Source organism: Cebus imitator, unplaced genomic scaffold (genome assembly GCF_001604975.1).
Source record: "Cebus imitator isolate Cc_AM_T3 unplaced genomic scaffold, Cebus_imitator-1.0 Scaffold71, whole genome shotgun sequence".
Classification (NCBI taxonomy): Eukaryota; Metazoa; Chordata; class Mammalia; order Primates; family Cebidae; genus Cebus; species Cebus imitator.
Genome location: NW_016107386.1, coordinates 3,895,453 through 3,918,721, shown reverse-complemented (window position 1 = coordinate 3,918,721; position 23,269 = coordinate 3,895,453). Strand labels below are relative to the sequence as shown.

The following is a 23,269-nucleotide window of genomic DNA, read 5'->3' as shown; positions in this document are numbered from 1 at the left end:
AGGAAACTAAGAACCAGAGAATTTTAGAAATGTCCCAAAAGGTACAAACTAGGCCATGTCAGAACCTGTTCTCTACGAAAACATGCTGCTGTCTGTCTTCAGATCCAAGAATTTGCTCCACTGGCTTTCTCATGTGGGATATTAGATGCAACTGGATTTCAAATCACAATTAATAGACATGGCTGGGTGTGGTGGCTCACTCCTGTAATCCCAGCATTTTGGGAGACTGAGGCAGGTGGATCATTTGAGGTCAGGAGTTCAAGACCAGCCTGGCCAACATGGTGAAACCCTGTCTCTACTAAAAATAGAAAAATTAGCCAGTCGTGGTGGTGCACACCTATAGTCCCAGCTACTGGGGAGGCTGAAGCAGGAGAATTGCATGAACCCAAAAGGCAGAAGTTGCAATGAGCCAAGATGGCGCCATTGCACTTCAGCCTAGGCGACAAAGCAAGACTCTGTTTCATAAAAGAAAAAAAAAATTAATGGATAGGCCATCAATAAATACTTAATGACTAAATAATTTGCTTGATCATTTCCGAAAAGCATTGTATCTAATAGTTTCCTATTTAATCTCTGGCTAAGGAATCATCAGTCCCTTCCCCTTTTCAATTTTCAATCATAATCCATTCCAGTGATTTGTGATCAAGGAAAGGAGATGAGAAAAAGACAAGGAAGCAGTTGGGTGCGGTGGCTCACGCCTGTAATCCCAGCACTTTGGGAGTCTGAGGCAGGCTAAGAGGTTAGGAGTTCAAGACCAGACTGGCCAACATGGTGAAACCCCGTCTCTACTTAAAATACAAAAATTGGCTGGGCATGGTGGTTTGTGCTTGTAATCCCAGCTACTTGAGAGGCTGAGGTAGGAGAACTGCTTGAACCGGGACCTGGGAGGACGAGGTTGCAATGAGACGAGACAGTAATACTGCACTCTAGCATGGGCTACAGAGTGAGACTCCGTCTCAAAAATAAAATATAGATAAAATAAAATAAAAAGAAAAAAAGACAAGGGAAATGCTTAATCTCTAAAAAATACAATCCAAATGCACTTGACGGTAATACGCCTGCTCTCTACTCTGAAATCTTTTCACTATTTGTGCCTGTATCGGTGATGTGAAATTTATTATCACCTTGCATCCCAATAGATCTTTTTTTAAGTCTGTATTATGTCTTCTCAAGTAAAATTACAATCCCAATGGCAAAAGCTATAATTTCATCTTTTTAAATTGTTCTCACCAAACAAAATATTCTGTACATACTAGACAAGCATACATACTGTACATACATTCTATACATGCTTAACAAGCATACATACAAAATGGCATATCTTCCTTCAGGGTTTCTAATTCAGTTTTTGATTACAATAGTACCTACACCCACCCCATTTCTGTAGGTTTTCATCTTGTATCAAGAAAATGCTTTCCCCACACTGAAGCCTTCCAGACTGCTTTGCAAGTTATAGCAAATATCAAGTAGAAAATACTTCTCTTTGGTGGCAAGTCAGTGTGGCCCAAGGAATTGATCAGTTACAGATTTCTAACACACAAGGAAATTCTCTCTCATCCTGACTGTATAAAATATGACTTTCCTATTCTAGAAATAAGCAATGACCATCTTGTTCTTAGAAACACTAAGCTCAGAGAAAAGTAACTCATACAGTTGCAGAAAGTCAACTATGTCCAGAACTTCTGACCTATTTTTGCCTCTATTCCTTAGAAATTTATTAATCAGTGATCAGTGAAGTCATAAAACTCTCAAAATACCCTTCTATTCCTCAGAGAATCTCTCAGCTATAAATCCTCTGGCAATAACTATAAAAACCACAGGGTAGATGGGTAACATACCTGCATAAGGAGCCAACATATTAACCACTTCTATTCGATCAATATAGATCATGACCCCACCACTAAAAACAAAGAAAGGAAAAGAAGTGTGAACTACTAAAGGGAATCCATAAAACAGAGTTATAGATAGAGCTGGGGAGAAGATGATAATCAAACATATTAATAGTCATATTAATATATATATATGTTTTAGGTCATTTAAAATAGGTAACTTAAAAAATACCTTGAACTTCACATTCTTCTTTTGATACAATTCAATGCAGTGCTTATACCCTAGAAATAACGTGGGCCCTGCTTGCCTTTCTTTCCCTAAACCTCTTTAGGACAGCAATTCTGAAAGTGAGGTCTTCAGACCACCAGTAGCAGCATCACCCAGGAACTTCTGTTAGAAATGCAAATTCTCAGGCCTCACTCCAGACCTACTGAATCAGAAACTCTAAATTAGATGGCATTTAACACGACAGATGAGAAGGTGAGATGATTAATTTTAAACTACGTTTTATTGAGCACCTATTCTGGCCCAAGTGCTGGGTTAGGCACTTCATATATAGTAATTCTAATCCTTAACAATAACTCTGCAAGGTAGATTTTACTGCCTCTTATAAATGAGGAAACTAAGCTTTAAAGTGTCAATAAAGGAATCTGTTGGGGAAAGAGGAATATAGAAACTGTACTTTTTGCTCAACTTCACTATGAACCTAAAACTGCTGTAAAAAAGTCTATTTAAAAAATAATAAAGCAGATGCAGCAGTGCTAATATACAGCTAGGTCTACTTGCTCAAAAACTCCAATTTTTTTCAATAATACCCAAATAGTTCCTAAGATGGAAAAGCTCCTATTTGGAGATAGGCCTTTGCTCAAACAATGCTCAGATCAGAAATCCCCTTGGGTTAATTATCATGCCTATTTGAAAGATGTTTAAGTGATCACAGCTTTAGGAACAGAAACTCCATCTGAGCTAAAGGAAGGCTGGTAGGCAAAAAGAAAGCTTACCTTGTTCCACAAGGCACATTTTTAACTTCATCAGTTTGTAGTGTTGTCTAGGGAGGAAAAGATATCTCATCAACACTCAAGACACACATTGTCAAAAAACTACTGGTGCCAGAGGCAAATCTCTGCAGAGCTGCTAACAGTAAGTGCGGCAGAGTCCCATCACAATTTCAGTTCCCAAAGATTAGTTCTCAGAATAATCATTTCTTTTTGTATCCCAGTAGAAATGAAAGACTTGAGACAGAAAATATTTCACAGCAATTTTGTTTTTTGGAGACAGAGTCTTGCTTTGTCACCCAGGCTGGAGTACAGTGGTGCAATCTTGACTCACTGCAACCTCTATCTCCCAGGTTCAAGTGATTCTCATGCCTCAGCCTCACAAGTAGCTGGGATTGCAGATATGTGCTACCACGCCCCAGCTAATTTTTGTATTTTTAGTAAAGGTGAGGTTTCACCATATTGGCCAGGCTGGTCTCGAACTCCTCGCCTCAAGTGATCCACCTGCCTCAGCCTCCCAAAGTGCTAAGATTACAGGCATGAGTCACTTCGCCCGGTCTACAGTGAATGTTTAAATCAAGACGCACTAGGAAAGGCTCAGTGTTCAATCTGCTAATAAGTAGAAAACTTGCAGAGTCCCTTATCTGCCTGGAGCTGGCCTGGGATTGTAAACAACACAGCTTGCTCACATGGATACTCTGCCTAGGAGTTGTGCTCTGAACTTTGATTCCACTGCTAATATTACTATTGATGTTGAAGATGAAAGAGATTATATGCATACAAGTAGTCTACCACTCAAGGCTGCCCTTGAAGCCAACAGCAACCTTTCTTCTCTAAAGCTATCGTCAACAGTTTAGTTTAGTACCTAGTGATCTCTTACATGTTTTATTCAGTTTCCTTTTTAATAGAAGTGCTACCACCAGTACTGCTTCCTCCTGGTGAACCAACAATCTGGTTCTTAATTGCTTTGCCCATGTCACACCTTTGTTCAGATCCAGAATGAATTACTTCCTGCTGTACTCTAAGGCCTCAAATAGGTCAGCACCTAATGAGTGCATTCTAAACACACTGCTTCTTATCAAGCAGAAAGCAAAGGAAAAAGGAAGTCTCTGTTTCCAAAGAGTTCACAATCCAGCACAGGACAGAAAATCTTACAACGAAATCCATTAACAGGTACAAAAACAAACAAACAAAAACATTATAAATTGAACTGGTAAGTGGCAAATTACAAAGGGTAAAAAAAAAAAAAAAAATAGTACTTTGAAAAGCTCTCTGAAGCGAAGGATTTATAAGCCAGGTCTAGAGTGGGAGAAATAAGAACAGATGAGGCAGAGGAACATCTTAAGTTCAATAAATATCCAACTGAAATTCACACAGTTGAAGACAAATCTGTGTACAGGTGAATGAAAGCAGATTGGCTTGCCTGGAGCAGAACGGACAATTTGGATGAAAGACGAAATTCTGACGAGAGGCCATGGTGACATTAGATAAGGGGGCCTGAATGCTGGCTGGGGAGTTTGAGCTTCCTCTAGTTCACCTTAAATACAGTCACAAAATGAACCTTTCAAAAATATGTTTACCTAATTCCTTTTCTCATATGTGATGTAGTTCTCATTCTCCATCTTATATGGAGGCAAGAAAATCAGCTGGGAGGCTAAATAATTACTTTATTTAGATTAATTCAGTAAAGGCCATGAAATTGAAAGCTGTTGATCCAGGGGATAAATAGAGGAAGGATCTGATACATGGTTGATGTAAAATTCTAGGAGGGGAAGAATAAAAAATAACTCTTAGGTTGAAAGATTAGAATGATGGTAAACATTAGTGGCAGTTCTAGGTAAACTAAAGGGGACTGATAAACAGACAAACTATTTCATTTAAAACATTATTTTCTCAGTGTGATAGAAAAATTATTTAAAAAGTGAATCTACAGTTACTTTATGAAGGCTAAAGCTTTTCATGTAATTAAATATTGTTTTTTCTTCTTACATCATATATGGAACTTCACATTTATATACATTCCTTTCAATTGCCAAGTTTGTTAAACCATTTGTTTATCTGGACTGTTTTCTAATATGGTCCAAAAATTCCTAAAAATAAATTTATGTCTTATTCTCCTAAGAACAGTTTTTGTTTTTGTTTTGTTTTGGAGACAGAACCTTGCTCTGTCACCCAGGCTGGAGTGTAAGGGCACGATCTCGGCTCACTGCAACCTCCGCTTCCCAGGTTCAAGTGATTCTCCTGCCTCAGCCTCGCAAGTAGCTGGGATCACAGGCATGGACTACCATGCCCAGTTAATTTTTGTATCTTTATGGAGACGGGGTTTCACCATGTTGACCAGGCTGGTCTCGAACTCTTGACCTCAAGTGATTTGCCTGCCACAGCCCCCCAAAGTGCTGGGATTACAGGTGTGAGCCATCACACCCAACCAAGAACACTTTTAAAATATGGTTTTATTAATATAAATCTTTCCTAGAATGTTACTGTTTCACACATAAGGAACATTCGTATTTAGTCACACTGGCTGGCTCTAGCATTTAAAACTTTTTTGTGGTGCAAGTATTTTAGTTTACACTGAAATCTCTGTACTAATTTCATTTACTATATACAGTGTGTGTATGTGTATGTATTTAGTAATAAACTATCTCATAAGAGATACTGTATATAGTAATAAACTATCTTATAAGAGATAGTTTATTACTAAATACATACACATACACTGTATATTTGTTACACTTACACACACACACACACGATTGAACTCCAAAATCTGTTTACTGTTATCTATATCTCCTTTACTTATATATTTACGCATCAATATGACTTAACATACTAAGCATCATAAAGGCAGAGAAAGATTTACGTGACTTTGAACAAGATCTATTTGTTAAGCCTTGTTTTTTTTTTTTTTTTTTTTTTTAAGAGAGACAGGGTTTCACCATGTTGCCCAGCTAGTCTCAAACTCCTGGGCTCAAGCAATCCGCCTGCTTCGGCCTCCCAAAATGCTGGGATTACAGGCGTGGGCCACTGTGCCCAGCCTTAGAGCCTTGATTTTTAAGGGGCTAGCACTGCCATTGCTAATATTATTATAGATTGTTTGGGCTGTTGATGAAATCATGTAATTAAACTCCTTCTTCCACAGAAGACTAACTGAAGTCTATGACAGTTAAGCAATTTTTACAGTCACGCCACCAACTGGTGACAACACCAGGTCCCCACATTCACTACACCACATTGCTTCCTGAGAAATCAGCTCAATTTAACAACTCCCACCATAAATAGAAAGCCAGAAATATGTGTTACTCCTGCCTTTAAGAAATCTGAAATCTTTCTGGAAAGAAAACACACAAAAAACTTAGCAAACAATGCAAGACAACAATATTAAAGAAAACAAGGCAAATGGCCAAAATTTACAATATAGGCTTTAAGAGTTATAGATCAGAAGAGGAAGAATCTGGGACAAGCCTTTAAAAGCCTGGCAAGATTTAGACAGGAGAGAAGGAATGGAGAGTGAAGTGGTAGATAAAGAAGTGACAACATGAACCAAGGAAAGAACGAATAAAATAAATATGGAAAAACATGGAAATCAGTCTGACAAGGGGAAGAATACATTTCACTTCAAGAGACACAATTCCTTCCCTAAGCCATCTAAAAGGGGACAGGAAGAAAACCTAGGGGATTTAAGAATTTATAATTAAACTCTCACTTAGCAGGAAGCCTAGACATAAGACTACAGGATTAAATAACACAGAATTTTCGTAAGTCCTGAAAAATTAGCAGCAGATGGCAGACAAACTTCTGAATCCAAAGATTTATGATCACACTGGGCTTGCAAAAGTGGTCACAACCTAATCCTAGTCTTGTTGTATTGAAAGATATTTGTTTTATTGTCTCCCATGGCCAAGATACTTTTCAATGACCAGACACTTATTTCAAACATCCTGGGATGTCATCAAAATAAAATATGCATTAAAGTTCTCATAAAATTGTGCTTAATGTACCAGGCAAAAAAAAAAAAAGAGGCAGAAAAGCTGTGTATAAAAATTTTGATCCTCCATGTTAACAGTAGCCCAGGAGCCTGCCTCTGTGGAAACTAAACACTGTTCTAAACCACATAATCACTGGTTTTTACGTCTATTTGTGTTCCTAATTCTTGCTTTTATTGTGATAGCAGCAACAGAAAAATTGCTACATACCACGATATAGATGGCAGAAGTCAGTCTTCCAAGTTGCCTGGTTCATACTTTTAACTCATTTCACACAAGTGAGGTGGTTAAACATCATAACCTGTGTTGTAACAACTGTACTCTGAACGTTAACTCCTGCATTTAAGTAAATACCACCACCTGCTTAAGCAATAGAGAAATCTATTTCTACCCACAAGTGTGGTAACTCCTGTCATACCTGTCTATCTGGTATGGGGGCTTCCCTAGGAATCACTCACCTGCACAGATCTGAACGTAGTAATGAAAGGCAACATGATATGATAGCCTGGTCCACTGGGGCTAGTTAGTAACGCTCCTCCCCTGCAAAAAGATGTTTCAATTTGACAAAATTATAAAAAGAGAAATTATCTTTCCAAATCTAAAGTGCTAGAATAAATACTCACTTTTTCTCATGCTACTGACCTACTAAAGCCTCACTAATATGAATTACTCATAATGAACAACTGCTTAAAATACCTCCACACCTAAAAAGGCAAAAAGATGAAATTGAATTGTCAATATTACACCTTGTTTCATAAGTTTAACCTACCTCTGGGTCTCCAGCACTGCTCTCAGGTTCAAAGGATTCTCCTTGGTCTTTAACCTTCTGAGAAATACTTGTTTAAAAAATTACAATGGCTTTTAGCAGAGGTAAATGTACCTACATTAACTGTACACAAAAACAAAATCAAAATATATAACACACTTAATCACCAGGTTGAGAAAAAGGCAACACAAACTTTGAAGTAAAGAGAAAATTTCTGAGGCTTATAATTCTTTCAATCTATCGGCAAGGTAATTAAAATATTGGGAACATAAAGTTTCTATATAAAAAACAAACAAACAAAAATAGCATGAAAAGATGAAGGGTGGCAAGGCTATAGAAATAGATAGGATAAGGGCTTGTTCACCAAATCCTGGAATGTGAGAACTAGAAAAGCAAGCCCTACAAGGAAATTGTAAAAAGGAGGCATTTGGAGAGCAAAAAACCCAAAGAAGTCCTATTTTGCACCTTGTAAATTCACAGAACTTAGCTTCCTGTCTTGAAAATATAAACACGTTGGCAAAGTCATAATAACAAGAAAAGATGAACTGTTTTAGGTTCATCACTAATTCTTTGAGCCATTCGTTGAAATATCTTTTCTCTGGTTTTACTATCAGAAAGACAATGCTAAACTGGAAGGAAATCTGGGCTGATCTGTAATTTCTTATGCTACAGGTTCGTCTGCTAAGATGTACCAGTAAAATTGTTCTTTTTCTAGGATTCTGGATAGATCTGAAAGAAATATCAGTTTTGACGGATAAAAGAAAAAAGCAAAAAGTTGACGCTCTTTTTCAATACACCATGATTCCAATTTCTCCACAAACTGGCCTCTCTCTCACTAGTCTATATCAAAAGGAACTTGCGGTAATTAGGCTGAAGGAAAAGCTAATCAGGCTCAACAAGAAAGCAACAGCTTCCCCCCCACCCCCGTCCCCAACCTGAACAGAAACAGTAAGGAGGGAGGAGGACGGCCCATCGGTGTTGTGCTTATATGTCCCCGGAGGTGCAGGGATATAACAACCATCACGGTCATCACGGTGTTGTAAGACGTAACCAGACACTGGAAGCTTTTAAATGAAAAAGTCTAAGGAACAACCACAAACAGAACCAAATTTTCTGTACACCGTCTATAGCTGCAAACTAAAGCCTGTACAGTTGGACGAACTATAATTTATCCATGTCTTCAGTCAGAGGTACAATGACTACTTCCTTTCTTCCTTCTTCATTTTTCTACAAATAAAATTGAATTTGCTGTGTATAGATTCACTGTAGGGAGACTTAATCTCTGCAAAACGAACATAGCACTAAAACCGTCAGCACCTGGAGGGTGCTCCGCAAAAGCCCTCTTCGACCCCCGTGCTTTCCCTAGAGATGGGACGTGCGTCCCCGAACGCTGCAGAGGTAACAACTTCCCAGACTCCACTCTAACGGGAGTACCCTTTTTATCTGCTCTAGTGCCCGAACTGACTGCACATGCAGCTCACCTGTAGTACACAGCCAGGTGGCCCTCCTCAATCTTGTGGATGGAGGCGTAGAGCAGGACAACTACCAACCCCACCACTGCAGCCACCAGAACCCGGGCTTGAGTCATATTCATCCTCGTTCCTCCTGGGAGAGGGAGAAAAGGACCCTCAGTCCCGTGAGTGACAGGTCCACCCGCTCCAGTTTCCACCCTCTCCCTCCGGAAACTTGGCGCTCTCTAGCAGCCTGAGCCGGGGAGTCCAGTGCCCCAGACCCCTCATTCTTTCCTCCTGGCGGAGCCCGCTGACCCCTTGCCAACTTCTCCGCCCCAGGCGGCCAGAGGGCCGCCCCTGCTCGGTGAGCTTCCTGTCACCCCCTCTCCCAAGGGTCGCTCCCCGGCGGAAGGCACTAACTGAGAAGGTGCCCAGCCGCAGGCTTGGGAGGAAAACCGATCCCTCGGCCGCGCCGCGCCTTACCGATCAGTGACGCATTGCCCCCGCCCGCACGTGCAGCAGACTCCCGGGCCGAGCCAACCGCCTTCAACAGCCGGCCCCGCCCACTCGCCCAGCACTGCGGCTGCGCGGGGACGCACAAGGCGTAGCCCCGATCCGCGACTAGTGAGACGGGGAGCGCACGGGACAAAATTCTCCCAGCCGCACTGCCGCGCAGGCTCCCTTGAAAGCAAGTCGCTTCTTTTCTGTACACTGCTAGTTAACTGCTCGGAAGAGGACAGCCGGGGGTCTGGAGTAAGCAGCGAAGCAGAGAAAAGGGCCTTTCGGACAAGGGACTGGTCTGTTTGTTCTTATGCAGAGAACCCACTCGCTCACTCTCAAGCGGTAGCTGTTCGGTTTATTTAACCTTTTGCGGTATATGCGGAGCCCCACTGTGTGGCATGCACGTGCTTCCAGCACAGATCCTGCACTTCAGAAGCAACCAAACTTGTTGCAAGTAAAGTGCTGTGAACGTTAGGAAGAGAAAGATGTTAACTATAACTGCATCATTCTCTCGCTTGTGTTCCTATTATGTGCTAGAATTCTGGTCCAGTGAGGGCTTTATGAAGGCCATCCAGACAATAGTAACAGAATTGCTAAGCACATGGGGTGGGAAGCGGAGGACCGTCCTCCAGGGAGACTAAAGTAAGTACTTCAGTTTCCTTGAAGCCTTGTGTGATGGAAAGGAGTGCTATGGTAGCCGTCACTACATATTCTTCGTTCGTTTTACATTCTAAACCATGTGCACATATTGCCAAAAATAAAAAAGGCAAGGAAAAAGGTATAGGTGGGAGATAGATGAATACAAGAGAAATTAAGGGCATTAATGGTGTAAGCCTTGAAAGGCTGGAGGTGGAACCATAACTGGACAAGGTAGATTAGGGTTGGAAAGTCCTCTAACCTAACGGACGGGTGGGTTTGTGGCGGGGGCGGGGGGGTTGGGTGGAAAGCGTTTCGGGATGAAACTGTTCCACTTCAGAGTATCAGGCATTAGTTAAGATTCTCACAGGGAGACCGCAACCCTCGCATGCGCAGTTCACAATAGGGTTCGCGCATTTTATGAGAATCTGATGCCATGGGCTAATCTGACAGCAGGCAGAGCTCAAGCGATAATATTCGCTCGACCGCTGCTCACCTCTTGCTGTCTGGCTAGGTTCCTAGCAGGTCACTGTATGGTACTGGTCCCGCGGCCCAGGGCTTGGGGACCCCTGCACTCTTGCGTAGGGAAATATGGGAAAGCAGTGCTTTAGGGCCAATGAATCTACAAAACGGCTGAAAGTGGAGACAGACTATGGGCAAGGGAGCCAGGTAGTTAGGAAACTGCAGGCCTAAGGTTACTTAATAGTGGAAATGAGAAGAGGTAAAGAGAAATCAATTCGTCTTCATTAAAGCAAGCCTTCCCAGACCACTCCACCCACACCCTTCAATAAGTACACTTACCTGTCTCATTCGATTTTTATTACCTAGGAATGTCTGGGACCTTATGTGTTCCAGATGAATGGTATTTGCAGAGCTTAACTATTTTAACTTCCAAAAAGCAAAAAGAATGGAAAATAACTTGCTTTATACCCTGTTTTCTGTAGACATTCTTAGTTTTTCATAATCTTGCTTAAAGAATGAAATGTATACAATTCACAACTGCCATTCCCCTCTGAAAAGTTGTTACCCAACAAAAAATTAGTGGTCCAACTCATGCATCAAAAGCAAGTTTAGTGATCCCACTATGATAGTCTGTTCTGACTCACACCATCTGCCCAAATTATATAGATCAGGCTGCCCTGACATAACCCCAGCCCCACACTATCAGCAGCCCCCATCCTATAGCAAATCCTTTACCAATATTAAAATATTTAGAAAATGCATGACCACTTCATTACAAAGGCATGATTTATTATGTGGAAAAAAAAGAAAAAAAATGAAAATGCATGATCATTGAAAAAAATCCTTAATAATTGCAATGCTTAGATGGCTTGTAATGTTTAGACTCCCAGATGAGCACTTTTACTGTACTGCCTATGTTGTTTCTGATCTTGCCATCTAGCTTAATATCCTCCAAATAACAGTTATCCAAGAAGCGTTTATTATTAGCATCTTCTAAAACTAGGGAAACGAGAGAGACTGCCTATTACAGCAGCTGACGAACAGTGGTATCTGACGACTAAAAAATTTGGTTGACTAGAAAAATGATACCACTAGCAAAAATGGGGATGGTGGGACTCTGACATCAGTTTATTGGGCAAGATACGAGCATGTTTTTTAGATGTAGATAGTGGTGATAGGACATCTCAGAGGAAAACACTATTAAAGAAGTTGCCCAGTACTGCCTTTACTGTAAGTCTTGTTATTCCTAAGGAAGGTACAGTTATTCTGTGCTCTAATTATTTAACTGTTTTATTATAATTTGATTTTTATAAGGAATAGAGATCCAAAAAGTAATTTAAAAACCATTTAATACACAAAGTGGTGAAAAACTGTTAGAATATAAAAGCATTTCACATTTTTTGAGACAAACAATATCTTCCAAATTACTTAACAGATGATAGAGGTCCACAGTCCTTTATCTGAAACCCTTGGGGCAAGATGTTTCAGAATTATGAAGTTTTAGATTTTAGAAAGGTAATTTTGTGCGTATACCATACTACATTAACCAGCCCTCATCAGAGACTGGCAGCACACTCCCCAACAAATCATCAAGCAGCAAAAAAACACATTTCCAACATGTATAGCAACAACTTCCATAGGTTCGGGGACAATGAACAATTGACAAGTCATTCTGTTAACTAAATGGGATAAAAAGATTCAAGGTCAGTTCAGAGTAGATTGCAAGAAAATGAGTTTTGTCACCAAGCTTATGGAAACCTTGTTTTCAGAGCTTTTTCGATTTTGGAATTACAGTTACAGATAAAGGAGTGCAGACCTTTATAAATTTGTATAACAAGACATAAAAGATTGTTTAAACAAATAATTAATTTTTACAAATGAAAAAACATGTAGCTTTCAAATACATTATAAATTAACAGGCATCTTCTCTTTGATATTAAATGTACATCTTAAATACATATACACATAACAACATGATTTATGAAAGCCAACTACCATTAGGAGCAGATACACACTCCCTTTGGTGAGAAGGGGATACTGTTAAATTTTCTGTAGAATTTAAAATGATTACACCAACTCCTTATGATGCCAGGAAGAGCACCTGTTGAATGCAACACAAGGAGGTAGAATTTATTCTTCAAGAAATGTAACTTTACTTGTGAGCAGCCTTTTTAGAAAAAACACAGGTAGACAACTTTTATTTAAAATGCCTATTAGTTGAAGTTTTCTTCCCTGTATACAAAATTACATTTGGCCTTACGCCCAAAAGTTAAAAGTTAAAACTAATACATAGAAGGTATTTTTACAGTTAAATAAGTCATGTTTTACCAAGATTAAAGACAAATGTGTCATGATGATGTTCCTGAATAGCTGTGGTATTAAAACAAGTCTACTGATTTTTTAAAAATAAATTCCTATCTGTTTAGAGGCTTGAATTACTCAAAAATGTTCTAGTTGTAAAATCATGTTCTTCTGATCATAGTAGAAATGTAGTTTCTGTCCAAAGCCATTTCTTCCTTTGACTGATGTCTGAAGAATGGTTTCATGCAGGAAAAACACATTTCCAACATGTATAATGACAACTTCCATAGGTTTGGGGACAGTGAAGAAGTGACAAGTCATTCTGTTAACCAACTCCAATCAAGACTCTAAAACCAGGCAGGAAAAAGTTACACTTAGATGTTGACTATAAGTGATAAGTATATAGGTGTTCATTTTTGCAAGTTTTATGTATGTTTGGACATTTTATAATCAAAAATTGAAAAATCATTTCATTTACACCTTATTTCCTAACTTAAAGAAAACATTTCAGTTTTTTTCATAAACATTTGAAGCAAACAATTATTTTTTTCTTTTCTTTTCTTTTTTTTTTTTTTTTTTTTTAAGAGAGCAGGGTCTTGCTATATTGCCAAGCTGGAGTGCAGTAGCTATTCACAAGTCCAGTTATAATGCACTACAGCCTTGAATTCCTGGGCTCATGCAATCCTTCTGTCCCAGCCTCCCTAGTAACTAGGACTACAGGTGCATGTCACCATGCTTGGCCGTCATTATTCTTTTTTTTGAGACAGGGTCTTACTCTGTCACCAAGCCTGGAGTGCAGCCTGAAACTCTTGGACTCAAGCGATCCTCTGCCTCAGCCTCCCAAGTAGCTGGGACTACAGGTGTGTGCCACCACACCTGACCAATTTTTTATTTTTTGTAAAGACAGGGTTTTACCACGTTGGCCAGGCTGGTCTCAAGCTCCTGGGCTCAAGCAATCCACCTGCGTTGGCCTCCCAAAGTGCTAGGATTACAGGCATGAGCCACCATGCCTGGCCACTGCTATTTTTCTTAATCAAAGAGGAAATATACAGAACTGACATTAAGACTAAATGCAGCAAAAATTGATTCAGTAAACATTTTATTGTAATTTCTCCAAGTTTTAACAAATCAGTAGTTCATAGTAACCAAATCTTAATACACACTTTTATTATTACAACTATATTAACATAATTTATTTTCCATTTGGGAGGTACCATATCTGAATTAAAGTACAAGTCCCATCTTAATGGAGAAAATTGATTGCTGAAGCAAAAAAGTACAGTACAAACCATTCAATTTCAGTGGTTACATTGTGAAGAAAGCTTACCATTCATTTAATTTGACCAAAAATGTTATTATGGAAGATAACTGAGGACATAATCCTAGTATATCCTTGAGTAACAGCAGATAGAGATTTAAGGTTGAGGATATTGTTCAAATGCTCTTTCCTCTGAGTTCTTCTATTTCCCACATGCATCCCAAATGCCAGATACAGCTAGCAAGGAAAGTTAAACCTTTTGCACCCAACATAGCTAAAACAGGCACCCATATCCACACAAAACTTACCATCATACTACTGCCCTGTTCTTCCTCATTTGCCTCATGAATAATAGTGCTTAAAAGGTCAAGGCAGTTCAAATTTTCTTCTATCATTTGTGCTGAAGTCTCCCTGTGAGATGAAAGAACAAAGCCTTTTCAAATTCAGCAAGAGCATATGAATTTCCTCTACTCTAGTCTTCTTGGTCAGCATGATCACTACCCTTCCTGAACCCAGGACTCCAATGCAGTTGACTCCTGTAGTCTTTAGTTTCCTCATCCCTCCCTACAGAGGCAGAATCCTGTTTACACCAAGCTGCTGCCTCTGCCTCCACCTAACTCTAATGATAAGAAATCCAATCTGACTTTCCTCTGAAACATAAGAGGCACTTATGTGCCACTTATTTTTCCCCTGAAAATGTTAACTAAGGAGGAAAACAATCCTTGTGGCAAAGACAGATGAAATACCTCTTTTTGTTTCTAAGTATTTCTTTCTTTAAAAGTAGTAAAAACACCAGCATGCTTACTTCACAGACACAAATGTAGGGGAAAAAAGTACAATCTGTTCTGTAGAGATCACAGAAAGTGAAAAACTTATTGAAAACTACAGATAATAGCAATGAAACAAAACAAGCAAGCTAATTCCTGAGGACAGCAAAAGAAAATAGTGTAGTGGGGGAGCTACCCAGAACCAAATGGGTGTCCCCAGAAGTTCATATTTGAAGACAATCCTGATTCTGGTTTCTACCTTCGTGCTTTCTTCTTCCGTAATGCCTCTATCTTCTCCCCTTGCCAACCCTCAATACCCTAAGAGTCCGTTTTAGGTCATGGATGATAGCCACTATTAGTTTAGAATGAAATTCGGATTCAGCTCTCATCCAACAGATGGAAAAATTGTGGTCAAACAGTTCCCAATCATTAGTAGTTAGGTACCATAGGCACATTATGATTGAAATCAATTTTCCTTTTCAATGTATTCCAGCCGGATGTGGTGGCTCACGCCTGTAATCCCAACACTTTGGGAGGCTGAAGTGGGTGGATTACTTGAGGTCAGGATTTCAAGACCAGCCAGACCAACACGGTGAAACCCTGTCTTTATCAAAATACAAAAATTAGCTGGGTATGGTGGCACACACCTGTAATCCCAGCTACTCAGGAAGCTGAGTCAGGAGAATTGCTTGAACCTGGGAGGCGGAGGTTGCAATGAGCCAAAACTGTGCCACTGCACTCTAGCCTGGGTGACAGATCAAAACTCCATCTCAAAAAATTAAAATAAAATATAACGTATCCCTTCTAGAAAAATACATTGAAAATATCTGTCAGATATACTTTTCTGACAGACTGTCAGAAAACACCTCAAATTGGAAATTACCTGTATTATGGTGACGTCTGCAAATATTAGCATCCACTAAAAAACCTAAATGTCTTTAATAAAGGCAAAAAAGTAAGTAAAATATTAAATTTTACTTCCTTCAACTCTGATTACTGGAATATTTTATAAAGTCTATATATTCAATAGCCTATGCTACAGTTGTAGATGTACTGCATTGGGCCACATGTATAATGACCCCAAGATATACCCTGGAACTTGCTTTCTTTAAAAAAATAAAATACCTGATATCAGCTTGCCTTCCTGCCATGTGCTTTTCTCTCATAAAAGCAGAGTACAGAATGTGCAACTCCTGAGCAGTGATGTAACATGGCTGCACTTCTGCAAAACTAATTATGGGCAGAGCTTCGAGGAAATGCTGGTGCTGTAGAGGCCTCCATGAGTTGTGAGAAAAGCGACAATACACAAGCTAGCAAAGAGTCACTGGCTTTGGATACGGCCCATCTTATGCTGAGAAAATAACAGAAATGGATAGTCATTCAGCTTTTAGCAAGAGTAGGAATTAATAAAATATAGGGCTTGGAATTTGAGTTCTTACTTGTAAAACTGACTTAAAGCACTGAAAGAAAGTCTTATGTTAGAAATACAAAGTTATAAAATAGAACTCAAAAATTTATTAGAAGAGTAATATGATAAATGATATTTGCAAAATGATACATGCAAAATGATAGCATACTTTCTCATAGAGATAAATGTTAATGAAAGAGTAAGGTTTGAGTAAAAGAAAGTAATAAGCCAGTAAGAGAAAGGACTTAGAACTTGGATTGAGCTAATAATAAGCAACATTTGCAGAATATTTAATTCACAAGCACTTTATATACATTGTCTAATCGAATTTCTACAGCAGTTCTATGAGACATTCCTGTTTTACAGGTGAGGAAACATGGACATCAAAAAAGTCACATAAGTTGCCTAAGATTATCAGAAATGGATAGTCAAGACTCAACCCTGGTCTGAACACACAAAGACTACTTTAATAACTATTGCCTCATTCCTATACACTGCTATGAAAACACAGCTATCTATTGTTACAAAGTGAACCCACCCATCTTGAGGAGTTACCACACATGACAAAGAATGATTCTGTTCTGTAGAAGTTGGGGGCAGCCATGCTGATGTCTGAGGGGTTACTGCACCTTCTAGACTGGATCCCACAAGGGACCGGGCAGAACTCTGTGTCTGAAGGAAAAGGAAAAAAAAAACATCAAAAGATTACAGGCAGGCATCTCTGTTGGTTCACACAATTTCTTACCATATTCCTAAGGCTTTCATTTCCATTACTACATAAAGCACAACCAGGGTATTTCAGTACAAAACTATTCCCACTTTTACAGACCATTGGTAACCTCTCGTTGGCCCCTTTCTTCACTGACTAAAACCAAATGTATCCACTTTTCTTATACCATTTTAGTTGAAGAAAAGAAAAAAACCCAGTTGCATAGATGGTCAGTTTCATTATCTAGTCAGGTACATCTATCTGCAAGTTGAGTTGGAATACCACAGTGGTCAAGGGCTAAGAGTATAACAACAAAGAAACTGGAAAGGAGAGATGATAATGAAGTCCTGCATCTCAATTGCTAGTTTGGACACCAAGCAAGGAACATGGACTTCATCCCAACACAAAATACACATGTCTTCAAGAGGGCCCACCTCATGCTGATAAAAAATCCCCGTTGCAGTTGCAATAGCAACTGAATGTCACATTAAATAATTCATTAATAAATACTTACACAGGCAATTTTAAGGAGATGCCATATTTCTTTCTGCCTTTTTCCCTGCATGAACATGACAGTATTGTCAGCTTCTTTGATGTTACTGAGGGCCACTTCCACCTTAGGGAGTAGATCAATAATCTTCTGCTTACAGCCCAACAACTTGCTGAAGAGATTAAATCAGTGTCAGATACTTACACATATCCCATGGTTGTATACCATATTCCCAAAACCCAGCTGAGGAAATGAACCACAATCAGCATCAGATTTAACAACTGATCTCCAAAGTACTGCATACAAAAGGCCATATAAATGCACATAGCTATGGCCAAGCTACCCAAGGTACTCTCAGAATTCTTCCTGGGTAAGTATACTTTACCAAATAGGGCTTTTGTACTTTGAGAGGAACAAGGTAAATATATCCTGGTTTTTCAGTAGGAAATGAAGCAATTTTCCTACCTCAAATGACCAAACAGCTCCTTGAGCACACGGTCCTGACTCTGTACAGTGTGCACAATGATTTTCACCATCTCTGTGCTGTCACTATAGGAGTGATCTATAAAAGACATCAGTCAGTGGATATAACCTTTCTTCTGTAACATATCCGCCTCCAAACAAAAAATTCCTCAAAAATCCATGAAACTGTGAAACTAATTTTAATAAACATCTCCATTTAAATTAAAAATTGGGTTAAGATAAAATATTTAAAGATTACCTGTAAATAAATTCTAGTCATATATAAAAAATAACGTTTGTATGTGTATAATGTATATACAAATTTATCAGTAAGAGACCTTAGTTGCCTGTGCTTGAGAAGAATAGTCTTGGCTGTCTTTAACGCATACTAACCCAAGCCCTAGACACAAATGCAGCCTCTGGCCAAGAGAACTATTTTTCCTGGATGACTGACCACATATTTACAAACAGTAGGACAATTCATCAAACTTTCATTGCCTAAAGAAAGGAGGCCCTTGAACTAGGTTGCTTGGAATTTCATGTTTATCCGTCTGTTTACAGCCCATAAAAACTTTGAAAAAAACTCACTGAAACCAAATCTGATACACCAGTAAGGGCACCTGTAGACATCCTGAAAGTTCCATTTGAGGGCAGTATGACATCTTAAAGCCACTGGCAGCGGACAGATACCGTCAAATGGGATAACTGTTGGTCACAGTGAGTTCTACAGTTTATAATATCAGTAATTGTTATATTTCAGAAAATGGCTAAGGGAGCTGAAAGTTGATCATAATTTTCCCGTTTAATCCTCACAGCAGTCCTGTGAGGCTACTTTCATTACCCCCATTTTACCAAAAAGGAAATGATGAAAGGAACATCAAAGGAGGTTTTAAAAAGTTGTGTCCTTTGTTATCACTCCAGAGACCTCCCCCATAACCCAACTTTATTCCCCACACATCTCTGTTGTCTCACCAACAATCAAATGCAAGGCTCCAAAAAGGTTCTTCTCAAAACAGAATTTCTTCCTAAACACCATGGACCAAGCCCAAGAGCTTTCTCATATAACTAGCTCTTTTAGAGAGTCAAAGCCCTCAGAACTTTAGCCTTCTCCAACACAGAGGATGAAGAAAGTTGGTTTTTACCATTTTCAGTTGAACAAGAGATATAAGTCAGCTCTAAGCTAGAAAACACAACAAGGCCACAATTCAAGTGTGATTATATAATAGGCCCCAATGACAGAGACACAATCTTGTTACAACCAGTTTGTCACTCAAGGTGATACTCAAAGCTACCTAGATAGCAAATTTATTTTTGAGCTTCATACCTCAAAGTTTTTAAAAATATAACCTAAACAAATGCTATCATTGTGTATCTGCAGTATCTGATTCATTCACCAGAAGACTGGGAGTCTAATTTTTTTTTTTTGTTTTTTGTTTTTTTGAGATGGAGTCTAACTCTGTCGCCCAGGTGGGACTGCAGTGGCACAATCTCAGCTGACTGCAACCTCTGCCTTCCTGGTTCAAGCGATTCTCCTGCCTCAGCCTCTAGAGTAGCTGGGATTACAGGCCTGTGCCACCACGCCTGGCTAATTTTTATATTTTTTGTAGAGACAGAGTTTCGCCCTATTGGCAAGTCTGGTCTCAAAACTCCTGCCCTCAAGTGATCCACCCGCCTCAGCCTCCCAAAATGCTGGGATTATAGGCGTGAGGCACCATGGCTGGCTGAGAAATACTGATTAAAGAAAAAGAATTGGACTTGTTCTATTTGAAATCTTAGATTTTAATATTTTACTTTAGCTACAACAACTTCTATCACTTAAATCACTATTTTGTTTACATCTGCAACCTTTATATCCTCTTCTTCCAGCAGCAAAATCCTAACCTTGGATTAATCCAACCATCTGCTTATTTTTGTATTTTTAGTAGAGATGGTGTTTCACTATGTTGGCCAAGCTGGTCTCAAATTCCTGACCTCAAGTGATCCACCCACCTGGGCCTCCCAAAGTGCTGGGATTACAGGCGTGAGCCACCACAACTGGCCCAATCTGTCTAATCTTAAGCAACACTTGTTTTTCCCATCTTTCTAAACATTTTCTTGCTGCTTCTTCCTCTTCGAGTTCCTTTTTTCTATATTCCATTCTTTCTTTTCACTTCCCCTTCGAAAATTTTTCTACCTCACTTTCTCTGTAACCTTATCTTTCTAATCTCCTAAATTCTCACAGACTTAAAGCTTATTATACCATGTCTCAATGGCAATACCTAAACTGGAATTTATTCTGCAGCTTTAAGAAAATTTTTAACTTAAAAATTTAAAATCCCCCACATTGGGTAGGCTAATGTTAGTTACCTAAAATGCCTTCAAGCACTGTGACAGAAGTGTCTTACCTGAAGGTCTGTGTTTTAACTGCTTATATAGATCAATGGCACGCTGTTCCCTATAAAAGAGAAAACATTCTTTGATATCTGAAGGTAATTTAATGACTTCAGTAATCTATAACTTGAAACAATATTATTTTATTTGAATAATGAACCCATTTTAAAGCAAGTTCATATTGCCAATGAGTATTTCACAGAACATTTTATTGAGTAATAAGAACTATACAAGTTCTTTAAATGCCATGAGGACATCTCTGCACCAGAGACACTTAAACAGACAAAAATTATGGCCTATAATTACAGAAAATATCTAAAGTTTTTAATCCAGACACTTTAATTCAGAAAAAATCTGAAGTTTTAGGGCATTTGAGAGTCAATACCTTGGACCAGAGGTACAGTAAGTAGGGAAATAGCTTGTAACTTAGTTATACTTGGAAAATTCTTAACCCTTATATGAAATAAATGCTTTTATTAAAAACCAAAAAAGGCCAACCCAAAGAGTTATTTCCAAAGTTTCGTTTCCTGTGACTAATAAAAAGCTTCCATTTAAAATATAATGCCAATATATTTGGGGAAAGAAAAACTACAGAAAAGAACCATATAGAGGTTTAATTTCCCAGATGTAAGCAGAAAGAACAATCTGCTATAGAATATTACGGATGTCAGAAGACCAACAACATGAGTGCATCCTTACAGAGATTCCATCAAGTCTCCCTGACGTCTTCCATAGGGGCTCTTCTGTAGCTCCATGATTTCAGCATGCAAAGACATAATCTGATCCTCCAGGTATCCAATGACACCAACCTGAAATATGATCCAAACACAAAGGAAATGAAAGGCTTACCACTACATCACAGGAAACAAAATTCACATCTTAAGGATACAGAATGACTTGCTGCTTCGATTTCCCACCCCTCAATACCACAGGTATCCCAGGGTATCCCACATCCTCAAGGTAAGTACTGACATTAAGGGGTCAAGTACTTAATGGGCCATGGACAAATGTACAGGGTAAGGGGAAAAAATATGCTGCCTAGAGAATGATCTATACCTAGGGACACCATATAATTTATTGTCCAAATCGGCATAATTTTGAGAGTGAAAGGGAATACTACTGATAATTATGGCAAGACATTAGGTATAAACTGGGACTGTTCCAGGTAAACCAGAATGTACAGCTACCCTATCTAAACCAATCACAAAAATAATAGTGACAACTACCATCACTGACTCCCATTTAATCTTCATAACCCTACTAGAAAACCCTACTAGTTCCCATAATATGGAAACTAGCTGGACGTGGTAGCTCAGGCCTGTAATCTCAGCTCTATGGGAGGCTGAGGTGGGAGGATTGCTTAAGCCCAGGAGTTTGAGACCAGCCTGGGCAACATAGTGAGACACCATCTCTACAAAAATGTAAAAGCCAGACATGGTGGTGCACCTCTTGTCCCAGCTACACAGGAGGCTAAGATGGAAGGATTGCTTGAGCCTGGGAAGGCTGCAGTGAGCTTTGATCATGCCAGTGCACTCCAACCTGGGCAACAGAGTGAGACCCTGTCTCAAAAAATAAATAAATAAAAGAAACCAAAGCTCAGTGAGACACTAATTTTCCCAAAGCCCTTGTTTTTATCACTATGATATCTCCCTCTTTATATACAAAGCATCTAGTAGTATTGTGTCTATTTCAGGAATGACATGAAACATGCTCTTTATATACCAAAACCAAAGACAGTTTCTAATGGAGACATCAAGAATTAATAAGTATACAGAGTGAGGTCAATGATTTTACCTCAGCATAGTGGATGGCCTTTTCTTCCATTTCTTTCCATGCTTTTAGCATTTTTTCTGAAGCTAAAAGAAAAGTCTAAATTGGTTATCTCAGAAATAGCCATATCTTTAATTACTGGCATGCCTGCCTCCTTGCCATATCAACATCAAAGATGTGTTATGAGTTGAATTGTGGCCCCCCAAAATATATGTAGAAGTCCTAGCCCCCAATACCTCAGAATGTGACCTTATTTGGAAATAAGGTTGTTAAAGAAGTAATCAGATAAATTGATATTCATACTGGAATGGGCTGGGCCCTTAACCCAGTACGACTAGTGTCTTTAGAAGAGACACAGGATACAGATACACAGGGGAGAATGCTACGTGACAATGGAGACAAATTGAGGTGCTGCAACTGTAACCCAAGGAATGCCAGTGATGGCTGGCAGACCATTAAGAAGCTAGAAAGAAGCAAAAAAAAGATGCTTCTCTACAGATTTCAGTGGAAACGTGGCCCTGCCAAGACCTTGATTTGGGACTTTTAGCCTCCAAGGCTGTGAGACATCAGTAAGCTTCTATTGTTTAAGGCACTCAGTTCATGGGATTTCGTTATGGAAGCCTTAGGAAATGAATACAAATGATTGTTTTCTTTAAAAATATATATATCTGTGTGCAGATGTACATAGAGGAAAAAACAAATTTTTTTTTTTTTTCCTGAGGCAGTGTCTCACTCTGTTACCCAGGCTAGAGTGCAGTGGCGCGATCTCAGCTCACCGCAACCTCTATCTCCAGGGCTCAAGCGATCCTCCCACGTCAGCCTCCTGAGTACCTGAGGCATGCACCACCATGCCCAGCTTATTTTTGTATTTTTTGTAGAGACAGGGTTCTACTATGTTGCCCAGGTTAGTCCTGACTGAGCTCAAGGGATCCACCTGCTTCAGCCTCCCAAAGTGTTGGGATTACAGGTGTGAGTCACCACACCTGGGCAGAAAATAATTTTAATACATGAATGTGATTTTTTAAAATTAAACACTATAAAAGGATATAAACAGAAAAGACTCTTCCTCCCCTCTACCCTCTACCTCAAGGGACCTCACTATGATTA

General features: G+C 39.2%; 2 protein-coding genes across 6 annotated transcripts in view; both read right to left on the bottom strand.

Moving 5' to 3' along the window:
* The window catches only part of ERLIN1 (ER lipid raft associated 1), a 37,762-nt gene extending 28,144 nt beyond the window's left edge, over window positions 1-9,618 (bottom strand). The window contains exons 1-5 of one of the 3 annotated variants that reach the window (XM_017531275.2): window positions 9,512-9,618; window positions 9,059-9,182; window positions 7,270-7,351; window positions 2,832-2,878; window positions 1,839-1,900 (exon numbers count right to left, since the gene is read on the bottom strand). In XM_017531275.2, coding sequence (XP_017386764.1) covers window positions 1,839-1,900; window positions 2,832-2,878; window positions 7,270-7,351; window positions 9,059-9,171 — 304 coding nt within the window. In that variant the 5' untranslated portion in view covers window positions 9,172-9,182; window positions 9,512-9,618. Of the gene's footprint in view, window positions 1-1,838; window positions 1,901-2,831; window positions 2,879-7,269; window positions 7,352-9,058; window positions 9,183-9,343 lie in introns of all 3 variants that reach the window. The other 2 variants (XM_037739537.1, XM_037739538.1) reach the window with 2 other exon arrangements.
* A 2,341-nt stretch (window positions 9,619-11,959) lies between these two features.
* The window catches only part of CHUK (component of inhibitor of nuclear factor kappa B kinase complex), a 41,291-nt gene continuing 29,981 nt past the window's right edge, over window positions 11,960-23,269 (bottom strand). Inside the window, exons 14-22 of one of the 3 annotated variants that reach the window (XM_017531270.2) lie at window positions 22,187-22,248; window positions 21,092-21,201; window positions 20,407-20,456; window positions 18,026-18,122; window positions 17,585-17,732; window positions 16,900-17,033; window positions 14,495-14,597; window positions 13,210-13,275; window positions 11,960-12,258 (exon numbers count right to left, since the gene is read on the bottom strand). In XM_017531270.2, the coding sequence (XP_017386759.1) occupies window positions 13,246-13,275; window positions 14,495-14,597; window positions 16,900-17,033; window positions 17,585-17,732; window positions 18,026-18,122; window positions 20,407-20,456; window positions 21,092-21,201; window positions 22,187-22,248 (734 nt within the window). In that variant the 3' untranslated portion in view covers window positions 11,960-12,258; window positions 13,210-13,245. Of the gene's footprint in view, window positions 13,276-14,494; window positions 14,598-16,078; window positions 16,305-16,899; window positions 17,034-17,584; window positions 17,733-18,025; window positions 18,123-20,406; window positions 20,457-21,091; window positions 21,202-22,186; window positions 22,249-23,269 lie in introns of those variants that run through there. The other 2 variants (XM_017531269.2, XR_005200790.1) reach the window with 2 other exon arrangements.